Genomic DNA, 18,780 nt, shown 5'->3' on the forward strand with positions numbered 1-18,780 from the left:
AGGAGAAACGAGTGAAAAGAAAACTCAAAAGAGGGAATCAATAAACGCGGCGTTACTGAAAATGTTTGTGCCGAGAATTTTGGCAGCTTCATTATTTTATTAATGCTAATATCAAGCAATAGAAAAGAGTTTATTTTGTAACTTTGAGAGACAAACTTATGAAAAAGAAGAAAACTGTAGATACACGCCCCGGAATTCTGTCCCTCCGGTACTCAAATTTTTACCATCTAAGATATTGTGGCGCTAGAAGATGTCGAGCCACTATTATGAAAAGAAGTTTCCATTTTTGGGCCAATTTTTCAACTAGTTTTACTGCTAACACATCATTGGAAAAGCAATTGAAGACGTCTTTTGAATCTAAAAATATCGCTCAAGTGCTGTAGGTGGATGTGGCTGAATATCATAGATGAGAATGAAGGGATTTTAAAATTGCGAAGTAATGTGTTACAAAAAAAAACAAGAAAAAAATGAGCACTGGGAAATCATATCACGAGGATTAAAATTAGAAAATAATTCCGGGAAATCCTACACATGAACACCAGTAAGATATCACTTGTGATCTTTTGTACGAATTAAATGCATTTTTAATGAAACTTCAAATGAATGGAAGCAATGGCAGGAATGCGAAAGCCATTTATCATAGGGACGCTTTTAAATAGAGAAAATGTGTGATTTTCACTACCGCATTTATCCTTTTCTAACGATGAGCTGCTTCTGGCAGAAATTAAATTTCAAGACTTCTCATTTTAAAAATGTGAAAATTTTCTGCTCAATCATAGTTATTGTGGCAGCCATTATTTCGCCATTAGACTTTACACCACAAAAGAACACGTAGTATAAATATGTACTTTATAGAGCTAAAAATGTGTACATTTTTGATGTTAGTAAGAAGCAACATTGGGTTATAATCGGTTAATCACCATCCTTTCAAGAAATCACCAATGAAAAACTAAAATTCAATTTCATTCACGGTCCAACGTTATTCTCCACGGGTATTCTTCGGATTATTTTGTTTCGCAGGGCCTTTGACCCAGCCACACAAAAGTCGTAGTATCCTCGTCGACGAGCCAGAAAATGTATTGGAGAGTTCGCGCGAGGCATCGTCACTAAATGAGGTCAGAGCCCATATCTCACGATCGCCGCGCTCACATGTAGTGTGGTGGGGTGAGAAAAGGGGTGTGGGGTTTAGAAAGGTTCGGCAGGGGAGAGATTCGAGAGAGAGTCGGGTACTTTGTTGGGAGTAAAAAGGGCGAAGACGCAAGAGTCGAGAGGATTTGGAGGAAAAAAGGGGACGGGAGGGGGCGTATGTACTGCTTCGGGGGAAGGACGGGTAGCGCGCACAACAAAGGACTTCATTTGGGCGCAACTCGATGTGCCATTGTCCGTTCAGGCCCGCCATCAACCCTCGTGTTCACTCCCGCCATTATGGACCGCGAATCGAAATTAACCGAAAAAATAATAATAACAAGGGGACGATTTCAGTACCGGAAATATAGTCTTTCAAGGCCAAACGAGAAAATCCATAAGATGGACGGCTGACACACCATTCCCACGTATACAACTACTACAAATCTCCAAGCATTCAACTCCTGATGTCAATCTCTTATGGATACATGTGCATTTCATTTTGATTATATTTAGGTGTATTGCTCCAACGGTCGTCTTTAGTGATTCAGTGAACTATTTTTGTAATAAAACAACTTGTTTCCTGAGAATGAACCGCGGCCATATTGCTACACGATAACGAGACCAGAAGCTAATATTGTTCAATATTTACGAGTGACCTTGTTGCAAGGACGAAACCTCAGGGTAAGCGTAGTTTTGAATGAAGGAAGGTGGAATAAAACGACACTTTTGGATAAGACATGCTTGTCATTTACACAGAATTGGTACCCATAATGAATATCCGTTTGGCACTCGTCCCTTTCCGTCTGCAGGCCTATTTCGAGCGGCTTCAAAAATAAACTAATAACTGGAATAAGTCATCGCATGCTTCAAAAATATATGTGTGACAATTCGACATTAAAAAGAAGTTCGGTTTGTTTTCAAGAGCCTCATACACTCAAAATGGTAGGATATGGCTATATGGATACAGTGGGCGGAAATGGGTTACGACATATATTTCATAGGAATGAAGCTTTGACTTGACGGAAATCAACTAGCCCGTACTGGCCAAACAACACCATTAACGAAATCGGCAGTCTTCTCCATCGCCGGAAGTTCGGGATGGAGGTATATCACGTGACTACGAAATTGTTCGAAATAAGCCGCATGCATAGAACCATATATTCGCATGATGTCGATAGTAACTACTCTGAAATCTCAATTTCATACCCATTTCATGGGATGCTCGGCGCGCCATCGAACGGAATTCATCTTCACTTCTGAAAACGCACATGTGAGGTGAAGAGGCGATGAAAAATTGACATTGACATTTAATAAAATTCAGGGTATTTGGCAAAAAACTTTTATGCAATAAAAAAAATTATCAGGTTAAAAACTTTGATTAATCAACGAAAAAGGTTTTACTCTATGATGTAAGCAAGATAACAACCGGATTAGATAAGCAAATGTACTACAAATCTATTTAACCCTATCAAAATACATCGAGCTCAACGAAAATGAGTATCCGTGTAGGTAACCCTGCCCTCAAGTATATGCATCTCTAGGACTCATCATAAGACTCGTGCATCACAGTATCTAGGCGATATTGACATTGAATTCAATAAGAGATATTGGATCAAGAACTCCAACCTTAGTTGCTCTTCCTAGCAGCATTAGTTAGGTTTCCAATATTTCCGAAATCCCTTTCCTGCTCCGTCCTTCAGCGTAGAAAGTCACGAATAGCTTTCCCGTCTTTATTTTCTTTAACACTGCATAATATTTTCTCAGGCCTTTACGTCATTTTCACCGAGTATACCGCAAGCATATCAAGTACTCTAACTTCGACGATGAAATGAGAACATCTCATTATTACGCCAACATCAGCGGATTATTCAACGTTTGACTGGAATTAAATCTTTGCGTCGGAAGGAGGATTATCCCTCTCACACAAAAACTGAGCCAGTTAATCCCAAAAATCATCATCAGGAATTAAAGGACATCGCGGAAAAATTGAGATAATCATGGTAAAAGAAAAATTTCCCGAAAAAGAAATCGATTACAGCAGTAACACGGATTATATTGTCAGACTATTCTAAGAAGTTCCTTATCGCTCGGTACAAAGTCTCCCATCAGATTTCTAGATGAAAATTTTCAGAGATCTTCCAAATTATCCATAGGCTTTAAAGAGATGAAAATGAATACAAGCAAAGAAAGACTGAGATAATAGGCGCATCTAGTTATCTCTTTCATTGAAGGAAAAGGATAAAAAATTGGTGGAATGATAGAAATCTACAAAGATACACATGTATCAACCTAATCCAGCATGAATTGTTCAAAATTTGTAAGGAAGGATGCATTAAAATCACTTTGATTAACGCTCAAATACAAAAGTGAAAGTATTTTATATTAATTGGAAACAATTAGTAGCTTCGAATAACTTATAAATATTAATTGAAAGGAACTATGGTAATAATACGTTCATTACAAAAGACAATCAGAGAGATAGGAGCTGTCCGAAGCAGAAGGAAAAAATTATCCTCGAGCAATGGTCAAGTAAATGGTGATAAAATTGTTGAGCTAATATTTTTATGGTCATTTCGATCAAGCTAGAGGGATTTGAAAAATAATTGAACTAAGTAGTGGCTGAGTCAGTGGCGTAGCCAGGAATTTCTTTCGGGGGGGGGGTCCAAAACCAGGGGGGAAATTTTTTAAAAACAGGGTACTAATTGTAAGTAGAGGGTTTTATTAACTAATTTCAACACTTTTCATAATCGAAAAACCTTCATTTGCTAAAGAAATACTTTGTGAGTTCATGATTATTCCATATTTTGTTTTCTTTAAGAAGGAAAATAATTGTTTTTATTTTTCGAGGGAGGGTCCGGACCCCCCCCCCCCCCTCCCTGACTACGCCACTGGGCTGAGTGGATTTTTTTTACTATTTATAACGATATCTGGGATTCCCGTCACTACACATTCAGTATCCTCAACTCAGGAGATATATATACATGGCAAATTATGGTTTTCAGGCCACTGGAAAACTCAAGACTGTCTAATCGGAGTCAAAAGGTTAATGATCCATCGTGTTTCTAGAAAATCGGTGAATTCGCATAAACGCCGATTATATTTCCGCTACATCCAAAGATTCATCATCCAACCCTTAGTGTGAAGCACTCAAAAGGTAAAAGGCACCGGCGGCTTTACCCACCCAGTAATCAAGAGTAAACAGAGAATTCTCATCGTTATAAATCGCTTGGAATGTGAAAGATGCGTTACACAATCAAAGGCTGAATGGCATCATTAAGTGAATGGCGCGGGGAATTCCCTCGTAGCTCAACCGGTACGTAAGGACTCGTTTCGGGGGAGCACCATGATTTGCCATTCATGAGATGAATGCAAATACCCAGGCTTCATTTCAACAGTCAGAAACAAAAGAATCTGGAAATGCGTTGGAATACAAGATGTTGGCAAGTGGTTACGTGAGAGCAGCAAGGACTTTGTGAGATGTTGATAAAGAGAGGAAAGATTAAAAGGAGGAGAATAAATGATAATGCATTAATAAAACCATTACATTTTTTTAAGGAATGACTCTCTGGAAGAAACACAGCCCTCCTTCGCAGGTAGTTAAGAAGTTAAGTTCTAAGGAAAAGTACATAAAAGAACGATAAAATTACAAAAGAACATTAAGACGAAATGAACTGAAACAATAAGTTCGATCACGAAAAAAGGACTTTTTATTCCTTACAGTGAATTAAGATAAGAATAATCCGATGGAATTGAAAAAATGGATTTATGAGAGCAAAAATTATATGCACGAGGGTTTCTACCCTAACACTCACGGAAAAAATTGCTATTAAGGCTGAATAAATCAGGAAAATCGAAAATGAGTAGCCGCAGCATTTAAAAATGCAAGCAATTCATGAAAAATTGATGATCCAAGATACTAGAATTGAAGAAAGAAGTTCGATTCGAGAATGTAACAATGAAAATCGGGAGGTGTTACTCTGAGAATTCTTTGCCAGAGATAGGATCATGACTCAACGAGTAATGTAAAAAAAAAAAGAAGTTCGATTCGAGAATGTAACAATGAAAATCGGGAGGTGTTACTCTGAGAATTCTTTGCCAGAGATAGGATCATGACTCAACGAGTAATGTAAAAAAAAAAAAAAAAATCCTTAAAATATCATTACCGAGATATGAAGCTATAATCGTAAGTTTCTCATCGCTCACATCGTTAGATCCATTCGGTCAAAAATTTCTCGTTTGTTCTTTCTTCCATCAACGACAAAAATACCCAAAATATAATAAAATACGGGGTATCAATTGCATCATGATTCAACGATTTTAACTTTAATGTGCCATCAATGGGAAAAGCATTCTTTTGAGAGAAAGTAGTATCAGCAGATATCAAATTCATTGTATTTTAAGAGCAACAGACCACTTACAAAATAAATACGTAGTTACGTTTTAACTGAGGCGGTCATTCTGAAACTGTTCCCTCATTCACTCAAAAATAAATGTATTTATTTGGGAATCATGGGGCGCATCTTTCGAAGGACGCAATATTTCTGCGCTGTTGACGTCTTTCGTGAAGAATTAAGCCGATACTGACAAAAATTTCTTCCGTAACCTTTTGACAGACACGTATATTTCCATTCCAATCGCCCTACTTATTTATCATATTTATACATCAATATTGAACAATATTACCTCGTCCACCACTCTCCTAAAAACATGAAATTAAGTCTCACCGGACTTATGAACGATAAAAGTTTCATTTTCAACATAGAAGCCATATTTGACGCTATATTTCTGTGTTCATGGCATCTTTCGTTAACAACTAAGCCGATGCCAATAACTAGTTTCTTCGCAACCGATTTTCAGTCAAGCATTTTTCAAACCTAATCACCTTACGTATTGATCATATTTTTGCAAATATCGAACAAAATTACCTCGGCCAACATTTTCCCAAAAACATGAAATTAAGTTTCGCCGCATTTACAAGCGAGAAAAGTTTCATTTTCAACCTAGAGGCAAAAAAAAATCGAATTTCGGAAGAAAAAAACCTCCATGATTCCATCCTTAAATATTTTTCTCGATTTACGAGGATTCGGGAATCCGTGAGACTGAACGATCCGTCGCTCGTTGCCAAGATTAGGGGAGGGAAGGGAAAGCTGATGAGAATGATTAAAATGTGAGTAGGTGGGGGTTGAAAGTATGAGAGGGAATCGAGATCCCGTCGAATAAAAAAAAAGCCGGAAGGAATTTGTAGGGAGAGTTTGAGGATCCCGAAAGGGATGGGGAAGAGGAGGAATATGAAGGGTGAAAAAACGTCAGGGGTTGTGAGGTGGGAAAGAGGGGTAAGTAGAAATGGGCGGAGGAAAGCAGGCAAAGACCCCGATTGGTTGGGAGAATAGTGAGGAAGGCCATGAGAAAAAGTCATGCGGGTGGAATTGAGTTGGAGCGACATTAAGCAGCTTAAAAGATGAGATCGATTCCGTGTGAGAAAGAGGAGACATGGGTTGGGCGGAGACCAAGTCAAGGACCCCCCCCCCCCCCCCCCCCGAGAGGGTATCGGGACTAATTATTATATTTTTAGGGCGTTCGCGCGCCACACGAAGAGGTTGGGATCCACTATCGGCTAACCTAAAATTCGTCCTCCCTCTCGCGAGCGATGCTCTCATAAGTGTTATCACTCCTTAGGGAAAGTGATCAAGATTAAAGGTCATCAGCACCACATATATTTTTGGCTATTTATTGAGCCTGGAGAGTTAGGACACTTTACGAAAAACCCACTGGTCGCATCATTAAGCCCAGATTAAAAGATAGTTCTACGCTTTTTTAAGGCAACGCTAACACTATATTTTTTAAGGATAACGAAAAACAATAACTTATATAAAAAGAGGTCTTAAAAATTATAGGATAAACCATGTCTAAATGAATAGATTAATTAATACACATAACTTTTTATTTTGCAAATTCCAACCGGTATCAACACTTACGTGTTATTCCAAAAAGAAATAAAAATCGGCGTGGAATTTGCAAAGTTGCTATCTGTTTATTTAGCCATGATTTCTAGGTTCCACGCCAATGTACCATGTTAGGTCGCAAACCATTGAAGTGATGGGGTAATTTCTACAGTTAGAATTAGCTCAGTTTTCAACAAAATGGTTATTTTTGTTATGTTTTCCCGAGTGATTTCTACGTGTAATGCGTTTCATATTGATTCCATTCATGGCACAAAACCTGCGCTCACCAATAGTGTTTCCTTCTTGGTTGAAGAGCGAGTTTCTAGACGCATGAAAGAATATAAAATGTGTAAGTTCCATATTTACGTTATAATTCAATATAGACGCTCGATGTACAGGAAACTAAATAAGCGTTGCATGATTTCCACTTAAAAATTAAAACGATATGCTCTCTATCATTAAAGAATTTCATTTTAAGTAGAGATCTTGCTATTTGGTATTTGTCAAACTGCTGCATCAATCTCTCACATTCACAATATTCGACGGAAGGACTAGTTAAACATCTATGTAACAGAAAGGAGCAGCAGACACTTGACCTAGAAATATACGGGAGTGAATATAATTAGAATCCATCAATAGAGTTTTCAATAACCTTTTTAACTGGAGCGATTGCTTCAAATGGTCGGCTCCGATGAGTCACATATTTACGTTGAAGAAATGATCTCCTATTCTTTCATAGGCAAACTTAGCTATTCTAATTTGAAAGTATTACGATGTTTTTTAATTAACTTCAGATAATAGAAATTTTATAATATACGTTATCATTTCTCCTGTTTTACACCATTTTACACGTTACATTAAGCTATTTCTTATAATTTCTTCGGCCTGTATTTTTTAAATTGAAATTTTTCACAGCTCACCAATTCATGCGCTCCTTGCGAGTCTCACATCGCTAGTTCATTGGAAGTTTTGTGCCATTCATCTATTGTTTCCAAATTTTTATACTTATTTATCCATTATTTATATTTTATATAGCTTTTTTTTAACAAAACTAAGGGCACTTAGCAATTTTATGTAACCAAATACTGTAAACAGCTATTTGTAATGAGTTCTGGCTATTCGTTCATAACTTCAGCAAAAAATATTACTGCACAGCTCTTATCCATTCTTATTTTCACATCATACAAATTTTTCCTCTTTCCTAATGCATTACAACCAATAATGGCACTAAAGGAAACGATAAAACTCCAAGAGGAGGGTGGTGCTAATCATATCAAGCACATTCCAAATGTATGACAATTACATGCAACATGGTATTTCACTAAGGAAAGTTCTTATTAACTGTTTAAATTGCACTGCAAAGGAAATATTTTAAGATACATAAAACGTGCTGCTTACTGTGTTTTTTAGAATATTACCAAAGTATTAAAATTTTCTATTTTAGTACAAAATCATTTCCCTTGATTCTTTCAGCATAATTACCCTATTGAATTTTATCCCCTCTCTTCTTTAATGCAATCCCTAGTCCTTATCTATTTCTGACTTTTAATCGTTGATTTTCTACGATTATTTTCAGATATGTCTTCACGATCGTCAGCTACTTAATTGGTGTCTTCATTTTTGCCACCATTGTTGGTGAGTGCTATTTTTTATTTGGTGAACGGACAAGGCAAGTATGGGTAGTTATTTTTGTAAAATTCAAATAAAATGTATTTTAGAGATGTAGGCAATATTACAAGGCTAACTATGACAGAATTAGCTATAATACAACATACCACAACGATAGGCTATGTACTTAAATTTCCATGATGGATTACTGGAAGGATAAAAATAATTTCTTGGGTTAGTACACCTCGGTAAACTAAATTTCGAAAAGCACAAAAAATATTGCCAATCATTTGACATAAATATGAAAATATTTTGATGCTACAAATCTAATACAATGTTTAACTATTAAATGATTATGGTCTCTTTTGAACGAAAACTCTTCATTTTTTAATACTATCATATAGCGAAAGATTCATTCTACATCGATGCCAAAAGAATACTTATAAAAGATACAAAATAATACTCTTCATTTCCTTACTCTCTTTTCAACTTTACAGGCCAAGTAGGAAATGTGATAACCAACCGAAATGCCAATCGACTGGAATTCGAACGCCTCTTGGTAAGAAATCACCTTTTGTAATCAAACTTCTGCATATTTGATTTTCTCATCTTATTGACTTTATTTTTTACTTCTTAATGATAAGCCTGAATTTTATTTCATTCAGCTCTTAGAGAACGACAAGAAAGTCTATTGAAATATAATACAACTGCAACAAAGTAGTCTAAAACTATAATTAATTTACAGAAAACATGCCAATCTTTCATTTAACAGATAGAACATGTCTTTTTGGAATTTAGACACACTTCCTCGGATTGAATAAGATCACTATTTTGCGAGTAAAAACCGTCACCGTTATCCCTTTTTAATGCAATTAATTAGATTTTTACATGGTTGAAGATTTCCTGGGTACACCAGTAGATAGGTTGATTAGGCAAAAATGAGAGCCGTATCTCATCAACTTACCTGGTAGAGTACCCGAGAATACTTCACCCGTATCGTACGCCGGTAGAGCTTTCAACCTTTTAATTAATAAGTGCAATGCAAATTTATTAGTAACCAAGTTATAATGGCATCAATGTTTTAGAGAAAATTTCCCAAGTAATATGCATGTACAAAAAAGCATATTCTAGAATTCTAAGTAATTTATTTGTAAGTGCCACTAAGAATAATATTATTTCGTATTTCTTAACCAACTTTACTTGACTAAAACCACATTAAATTATACATAATCTTTCCTCATGTACTTGATTTCAAATATTTAAATCGAACCATGGTTAAAATTCCAGGTTTTTTTCTGTCCCTCATACTTGTAATCGTATATTATTGATCATTTTTTAAAGTATCTTTTCCTTCCAACCTCTTTTTAGGATGGCGCTAAGACATACATGAGGCATCATAAAGTTCCTGGCGATATGAAGCGCCGAGTTCTACGATGGTATGACTATTCGTGGTCAAGGTAAGACGAGTCTATTTTGAGTAATTCCCTCTGTTGTAAATTCATTAGATCACATGATTAAGAAGAAAAAGTATTTTACATAGAGCAATTTTTTACGCAAAAACTCATTCCACTTCTTCAGAAAAGCACAGCTCTTGATCGTGTCGCGTTGCTATACTGAGGAAAGTTGACATATAAGGCGGTTTCTTTCCGATAGATTCACTCTCAGGCATCACTTCAGAAAGGTGCATTATGATTTCGCCGTAATTGGGACTCTTTCGGTCCATCAAAAAAGTTTTTAACGTTCAGAATAGTCAATTTTTACTCGTTTGTGAAGTTTTTAAAGACGTGACACTTACAACAGATAAATGCATAATAAAGGGCACACTATAGGAAATAAAATGAAACACCGATAATAGGAAACATAATTTCCCAATTTATACTTAGCACTTCCAAAAGGAACTAAATTTTAGCTTGCTCAAAAATCCCGAGATCTTTTGTGAGTAAAATTGCGGTGACTCAAGTAAGGTAATTTCAATAGGCGACGTCGTTAAAGACACACCAAATTAGTAAATTGCACGCCTTTTACGCAAAAATTTACAAAACCAACTAGCCCTGGCTACAAATTTGTTTCCATCCGGTACCCAAGAACTTTAATCTCAAATTTTTGTGTTACCTCACAAGATTATATCCACACTTTACCCTTGCATTTTTGTCATTAGATATATTTTCATTCTTTGTCAAATATAGCAATTTCTTAACACATTTTTCTTGACATGAAGTATTTATCAGTCAAATAAAATCGAACATGCAACACGTTTTAAATGCTGTTGAAACTTGTCGCTTAGCTAATAGTTATAATATAACTAATAATTAAAATACTGACAAACTTATTGTAATCAGTTAGTCAACATTTGCATGATATCATTATTTACCAAACAAATTCTCAAAGTATCCGCAAGATAAAACAGCCGTTAAAGCATATTGAGCCACAGGTTCATGCATACACACAAAACCCAAATTTATAATCGGATTGTCAAAAGCCAGATAAAAACAAACCTGAATGGATTACATTAAAATGTGCAGGGATATTGAGAGCTCATTTTAGTGGAATATTCCCATGCCTTTCATCATTCCCATTTCCCGAAAGCTATTAAGGCCCAAGAGCTGAGTACCTGGCAGCCATATCCGCTACTGAGTTATTCTTCACATTAATCAGTACTTCGTCAATGAAACCGCAACTGGGCTTCATAGAGAGAGAAGAAATGGTACTTCGGGAAGTAGAACAGAGAAAGAATCGTTGACCTAAACTCATTTAGCAACAATAGTATCCAAATCCTTCTCATACCTGACTTTCTTTTCAATATTAAATGCATTAAAAATCATATATTTTTCCAAAAATAATTGGAGACTTCCCCCGCATTCGCTTCTAAAGGCCGCTCTACACAGGGTACGTTATTGCGCAGATTAGCACTGAAAAACAATTTGAAATTGCGAAAATTCGAGCTAGGAATTAGAGCAGGGACCATTTTGCCAGCTCGCATGCGTTCTAGCAATTCACCGCTTTCCAGTATGCAATTTTTACTGCGCCGTCGTACATACGTCAGATTGCGCAAAGACGTGACCCGTGTAAAAGGGGGTACGTCTAGCACCGAAGATTTCATATTGCACCTACTATCAGTATCCTGCAGTTCAGGCTGACCGCTGTTCATATAACATTACATGCAGTATACTCTGCAGGATACAATTTATTTAATATAACATATAAAATTACGTTCCTTTAGCATTTAAATACATAATATACTTTTTATTACATAAATAATTTTCAGCAAAACTCGAAATCATAACCGTTTTTCAAAGCAGACTAAATACTGTTCACTCAACCGTCTGTTGGTACGTAACATGTACACACCAATGGTTGTGTGTACTAGAAATAGAGCAAAAATACTCATTATTTCTAAATATTCAAATCAATGCCGTAAGTTAGCTAGGTGGTTTAGTAGTTCAGCTGCGCCCGAAATTTGTGGGTTGTACAATCTTAAGTGAATAATACCCAGACGAACCTCCGTAAAATGCACCACCCCAAAAAGTGAACCCATTCAAAAAAATTACTGGTTACGGCCTAGCTTCCAATATTGCATAAATATTTAATCAATCGTAGAATTGCACACCTGTTTGCTCAGAAAATTTGCAATTCTAAACTTTCACTGAGATTTGGGCATGTGGGAATTTATTTTTTGTGTATCCTGGTGTAATAAAAGAGCCAAAATGCCTTGATTAAAGTTTCCCCGAAACCACTTACATATGTTTCAATTTTTATAGCTTGAATGCCATTCTCATGATGAAATAATAATTCATTCACCAGTACACATCAAGGTTGTAAAGTGCTTTCAAAAATCCTAACCCTTATTATCACACTAAAATATGAACTGCCCCTGAAGATTTTGAAGTATTCCATGTATGTATTTGCTTTTATTTCATTTCCCAATGAAGGGGAAGAATACAAGGTGGTGGTGACATCAATACAGCCTTGGGACTACTTCCAGACAAACTGAAAACGGAGCTGGCCCTTCACGTCAACTTGAGTGTGCTAAAAAAGGTATCACAACTTCCTATTAAGATGAAATATGATTTTATAAATTTCTTAAAAGAAGAAAGAACATCATTTTTATCTGTCGCTCTAAAGTAATTTGAAAAGAAAAATAGTCACAAGAGAATATTACTCTGGATCATCAATTTTGATAATATATTTCTAACAGTAATAGTGTCAGAATCAATCATTAACCAGCTACAGTACTACTTCATTTTACAGAGTTATTTTTTATTATTAATTCATGCATACCCATTATAATAGAGACAAAATTGACCTACCTCTTTTATGATGCATCTCACAGGTGACAATTTTTCAAGAATGCCAACCGGAGTTTTTACACGATCTAGTTCTCAAGATGAAAGCATACATCTTCACTCCTGGAGATCTTATTTGTCGAAAAGGAGAAGTAGCCCGTGAAATGTTCATCATTGCAGATGGAATCCTTGAAGTTATGAGGTATCTAGAAGATCAGATTAATGCCGGATATCCTCTTAAGTTCACAAGTTATAAGCTGCTTTAATTTTTAAGCAATAAACAAATTTAATTAACTTGTTTAGTGATACCAAAAATTATTTGCATCAACTCTGTATTTATAACCTTGAATAATTTTTCATTCAATCAAATAAACATACGGCTCCTCATCGCCATAGTAGGTAGTAAGTATTTACATACTTCAATTTTAATCATTAAGTTCAGCAACATTTTGCTGCGCCAAACATTTTAGACTAAACAAAGGTGATAACCTAAATATTCTAAAGGTATTATTTTCATCACTATTTAACTCTACATATTGCCCAAATAAAAGCTTTTTGATAGATTTTGGAAATGCATACAAATTCATTTCCTATTATCAATAATTTTTTAAGAAACTCATGCTGAAATTAAAAAACCTATTACTTTTTGTCGAAGGGGTGAATTTTTATGGTTTTTTGAAATCTTGAAGATAACATCATTGATAATTTTCCTCTTCAGTGAAACTGGGCGAGTTTTGACAACAATGAAAGCAGGAGATTTCTTTGGAGAAATTGGAATCCTCAACTTGGATGGCCTTAACAAGTAAGTATAATATGATTCACATCCATTTATTTTCATATTTCAATAGGAGTAAGACTCATAGAATGATGATGGTGAAAAGTCAATCCCTCGTTTTCAAATTTTTATTTTACTAAATAGTTGAATAAATTACTTGGCTATTTTCAATTTAAATCCTGAATGGTAAAGATACTAATCAGCTTTTCATCTCTAACATTGACACTGAGGCATCTAGAGTAATTGAGCTTTAAACAGAAAAAAAATGATTGCTTCTTGAACCTTGCCAACTATGTGCACTTATCATCTGCCATTACATGTTTTATATTAATTAAGCTTAAATCCTAATTTGCTATTTCTATAAAATTTAATTTAAATTGGTATGCCATAACCAATAGTATGGCTCACAAGACATTTCTAAATCAACAAATCACATTTCAAGATAAATTATACAAGATGTGCATAAGGTATGGTGCGGTGCACGGTATAGTAAAAAGAAAAATTCCTTTATTGCATCAATGATTAAAATTTAAATGACAACAATTGAAAGACACCATCATGATCCATTTAAGCTGAGTTCACTTTTCATTTTTACTCTTTCCAATTAATTTAACTCAGAGCATCCCAATTATTTTAGCTGGTGATCTTATATCTTCATGCCAGATGCTCATGACTTTGACCACATTGTAGAGTCCAGCAGTGGATAAGTTAATATAACTGAACTTTCACTACTATCAATTGACATTATAACTCTTCAAAAGATACATATTTAACATTTTAATATGAAAATACTCTTTAATCCACAAGCTGATTTAAAGCATGTTCTATATTTTTTCTCAATCAATGGAACAACTTGTTCTAACCTGATTGAATGTGTACATATGTTACCATATACATGGCAATCACAAATTCTATCCACCACATTCTTTATCTCACTGAATTATTTTAGAATTTGCTTTCCATGATATGTTGGTAACACAATATATGACATTCTGCAGCTGTGACTTAGAAAACAAAGCATATATCCACAGAACAATACATCTATCTACTAGTAGAGGGATATCATTGAGGCTAGAGCATATAAATGATTTTCCTCACTTTCAAATGCTCTATTTTCCTCATCTACTTGCAGGCGGACAGCAGATGTGAGATCAGTAGGATATTCCGAGCTGTTTAGCTTATCCAGGGAGGACGTATTAGCTGCAATGAAAGATTATCCAGAAGCACAGGTCAGATGATAGCAACTCTAAGACATCATCTACTTTACATTCTAAAGGGTTTTGTTAAATAACTCAATTTTGTGGGTACAAAAGCAACTAGTATTTCTTGAGTGCTGCAAGATGCTATTTTCCAACCATTAAGGTGCCATTGTATTGTGACAATTGGTAACCATCTTCTAAATCAAACAGCTATTCCTGAAACAAATATGAAACTATGTTTCACTTAAAAAAAAAGCAATGAGTATCAACTATCACTCCCTAAATATCTTGCTCACTTTTGAAATTACAGGAGATACTTCAGGCACTTGGAAGGAAGCGACTGATGGAGGCCAGGAATTCTGGAGCCCGTGGAGGCAGTCGGAAAGCAATCTCTAGAAGTAGTACAAAAGCACCAAGTACGCCATCACCAGCCTCCACAAAGAGCTCACCACCAGCACTAGGGAAGGGTCATTCTAAAGATGAGATACAGATAGAGAATGAAAAGGCAAGTTCAATAGGTACTCAGCATATAAATAAAATTTAATTTGAGACAAATTTTGATATTAACCGTATCAAATAAAAACATTTTGGAAGAATATATGACTGAATTACACCAAGGACGTTCCCAGGATCACAACTGGGGGGGAGGGGTCAAGCCGTGGTCATTCAAGTTGTAACATTTTAGCACAAAAAAAGAGGTTAATGAAACCAAAATTTAAAAAATTATGATAGTGCTTTATTACTTTTTATAATAATTTGCTTGAAAAAATAATGATTTTTCCTTTACTTCCATGTCTTCTACTAATATAGTTTTTCTTCAAAAAAAATTTGTTCACACCATTCATTTTGAGCTAAATTAATTATCGCTTCTAGGGGGGGGGTAGCCCCCCTCTTACTCCCTGCAGGGTAAACCCATGAATTACACCAAGACTCAGGGCTGGATCAAAGTGAGGGCCCAAGAGGCCCTGGCCCTTGGCCACCCACCAAGCATAGGCGGATCCAGGGGGGGGCCACGGGGGCACGTGCCCCCCCCAGACCCTCAAAAATATGCATGATATTTAATAGGGTCCCATTATCGTTGCATTCGTTTTGTATTACGAGGTATACTTGTGCCCCACCCAGAACAAAATCCTGGATACGGCCTTGCTTGTGCCCCTCCCAGAAAAAAATCCTGGATCCGCCCCTGCCACCAAGCATGACCCTTCAGCCACTATAGTGGTTATTCTCACAAAATTGGAAGAACAGAATGTAACTGAAGGGTATTTGGGGTAATGATACGCAGTTCAATAACTGGTACAGAAATAATGACGACTACATTTATTTCCATGTCTGGCACAGATACACGTCCGTACACGAGTGTCGGTTGTAAATACACAAGAACACAATAGAGGAATGAGAGGAATGACTCAAATATTTTTCTTTAGGTTGTGTACATGAGCAGGATATAAAACCTGTATGTACCTCTGTAATGGTCCTGAAAAAGGGTGAGAGGGGATTAATAAAAATGGTCACCACAGTGCAGTAGCATAGCCCGGATTTTGAAATGAGGGGTGTTTACCAGAGATTTACGGGTCCTTCCAGGGTGTATGGAAAATACCCCTGGGTGATAAAGAAACACCCCTGCGATCCCCCCCTCCCCCTTGGGGTAAAGGAGAGAAGGGGGATTTTGGGATTTTTTATGCTGAAAATGTGATTTCCAGGACTCTAAAACAGTAATTTTGTATGAGTATTTACTAAAATAAAGTATGTAGTATAAATAAAATAAAGTAATAAGGATCAACGGGGGTTGTACCCTGGAAAACCACCCCTCGTGTCTAAGCCACTGGCCCACTGCATGCTTTCAAAGGGATGTCGTACCATTACATTGAATTATGTACTTCTAAAATTAATTTAATCCCTAATATTATCTAAACAACTAAGACAGTGCCATATCATCACACCTGGATGATTGAAAACAATACAAGTAAAGCTCCTGGGTGGGAATTAGGAGAATTGTAAGAATAAAGAGGGAGAAAAAAACACTTTGGGCCTCTCTGAAGCCTTAGGGCTGATATTAATCTTTGCCTAATTGATAATTCTGAAATGAATGATGATGGTACCTTCATAATTTATTGCTGCTCGTGTACATAAAAGTTTCTAAAGCATTATTGTGTTGCAATAAATAACATTTGTATTTTGGGTGGCTCTTAGTTTACATGGGTAAAAGTTTCCAGGTCATCATTCCAATCGCAAAAGCAAAAGTGAAATATTCCAGCAGACCATTCCAGCTGGCCTGGAATGTAAACTATCTCATGACTTTATTTAGAAAGCTTTCGAATGCCGAGGTCAATTCATTAGAGAACACCAGCTGTCAAGACCTAACTCTATCATGAATTGTTTGCCAATTTTTAGGAGAAAACTCGAGGGTTACAGTGGCAAGAATCAACATCCTCATCATCACCAGCCCTACTTGCTGGAACACCTGGTGAAAATGCTGGTGATGCAGATGGTGCCACAACAGGAAAGAAAATCGTTGAACGGCTAAAAAGTGATGTTATGGGATTGAGGGAAGTACTCCGAAAGAGCAAAAGAATCGCCACCAGGTAAGGAGACTCAATGGTATATCATTGCAGCAATAGATTGATGACCATCTGCTTGTGCTTGCTAAAAGTAGCCAAAATCACCTTACTAAAATATGCTTTTATAAATGTAAGAACAATCCAATTAAATACATTATTCAAAGACCCCAGCATGTGATCCCAAAAGCAAGAAAACTCCTTTCATTTTAAGAGAATATGTACAAGTAGAAAAATTACCAATGTACATAAACATCGTCAATCCACATACATTATCCTTCTCACTAAATGTAACACCATTCTCTTAATTTTTCATATGTGTACATATATATTAGTGGAACCCACTGTACAAATAATGAGCACTTTAGCACAATTTTCTTTGGAGTAATTCCCTTATGTTCAACATTGCACTTCAATGTCATTAGAATCGGATGGATTTGTTAGGAAATACTTTTTTTTTAACATTTAATTACAATCTACAAAGTATTTCATACAGCAGAAACCTACCAAAACTGGAACATATAAGAATATTTTTACCTAGTAACATTGACTCTTCACCTCAAAACCACTGGCTACATATACAACACCAAAATAAAAATCCATGCATGACTTTGGTATTTTTCATCTTATTACTCAATTTTGGGCAACAACGATATGACACATATTTATGCCACATGATTATAACCGAGGAAATCAAGAAAAAATAACAAATATGATACAGAAAGAAATGAGGAATCTTAGTTTGGTTTTCCTCTCGCCAGTTCCTCTTCATTTTTACAAAAAAAAGAGCCACATCAGCATATTTTTATGATTGAAAGGATGAGAAGAGGTAGCTGGAAGTCAATGGCATTTTTTATTGAATATGAGATTCATTTATACATACATCTATTCACTCGATCTTTTCATGGATTTTTTACCTAAGGACTCATGCCAAAACACATGAATACATGTGTATGCACCACGGGTAAAGAACCAATCAAACATGAAACTAGAAGCAAAGTATGCATTTTATTATTATTCTCAACTGTGATTATCAACAATTATCACTTTTGATTAATAACTGATAAATAATGTAAATTAGCACAAGGATTTCATTTTTCCAAGGACAATGCAGAAGACTTGTTATTATCCAATAAGGAATATGAAGACATCATCAAATTAGTTGGCTAAGGAAAACCTTTAGTTATGGTGAAATACTTTCATTTTATGTGAAGTTTTTGAGTCCCTAAGACTTGGGTGAACATAACTGGTTACAGGTGGGGGGAGGGAGAGAGTAGGAAAAGAATATGG

The 18,780-nt window shown here is 35.9% G+C and overlaps 1 protein-coding gene across 1 annotated transcript in view; it reads left to right on the forward strand.

The window, feature by feature from the left end:
- The window catches only part of LOC124155693 (serine-rich adhesin for platelets-like), a 302,267-nt gene that overhangs the window by 266,136 nt on the left and 17,351 nt on the right, over positions 1–18,780 (forward strand). Inside the window, exons 9-17 of the mRNA XM_046529723.1 lie at positions 8,647–8,705; positions 9,176–9,237; positions 10,047–10,135; positions 12,608–12,713; positions 13,009–13,163; positions 13,680–13,763; positions 14,869–14,965; positions 15,246–15,440; positions 17,327–17,517. Of these exons, the coding sequence (XP_046385679.1) occupies positions 8,647–8,705; positions 9,176–9,237; positions 10,047–10,135; positions 12,608–12,713; positions 13,009–13,163; positions 13,680–13,763; positions 14,869–14,965; positions 15,246–15,440; positions 17,327–17,517 (1,038 nt within the window). The remainder of the gene's footprint in view (positions 1–8,646; positions 8,706–9,175; positions 9,238–10,046; positions 10,136–12,607; positions 12,714–13,008; positions 13,164–13,679; positions 13,764–14,868; positions 14,966–15,245; positions 15,441–17,326; positions 17,518–18,780) is intronic.

This window comes from Ischnura elegans, chromosome 3 (genome assembly GCF_921293095.1).
Source record: "Ischnura elegans chromosome 3, ioIscEleg1.1, whole genome shotgun sequence".
NCBI classification, from domain to species: Eukaryota; Metazoa; Arthropoda; class Insecta; order Odonata; family Coenagrionidae; genus Ischnura; species Ischnura elegans.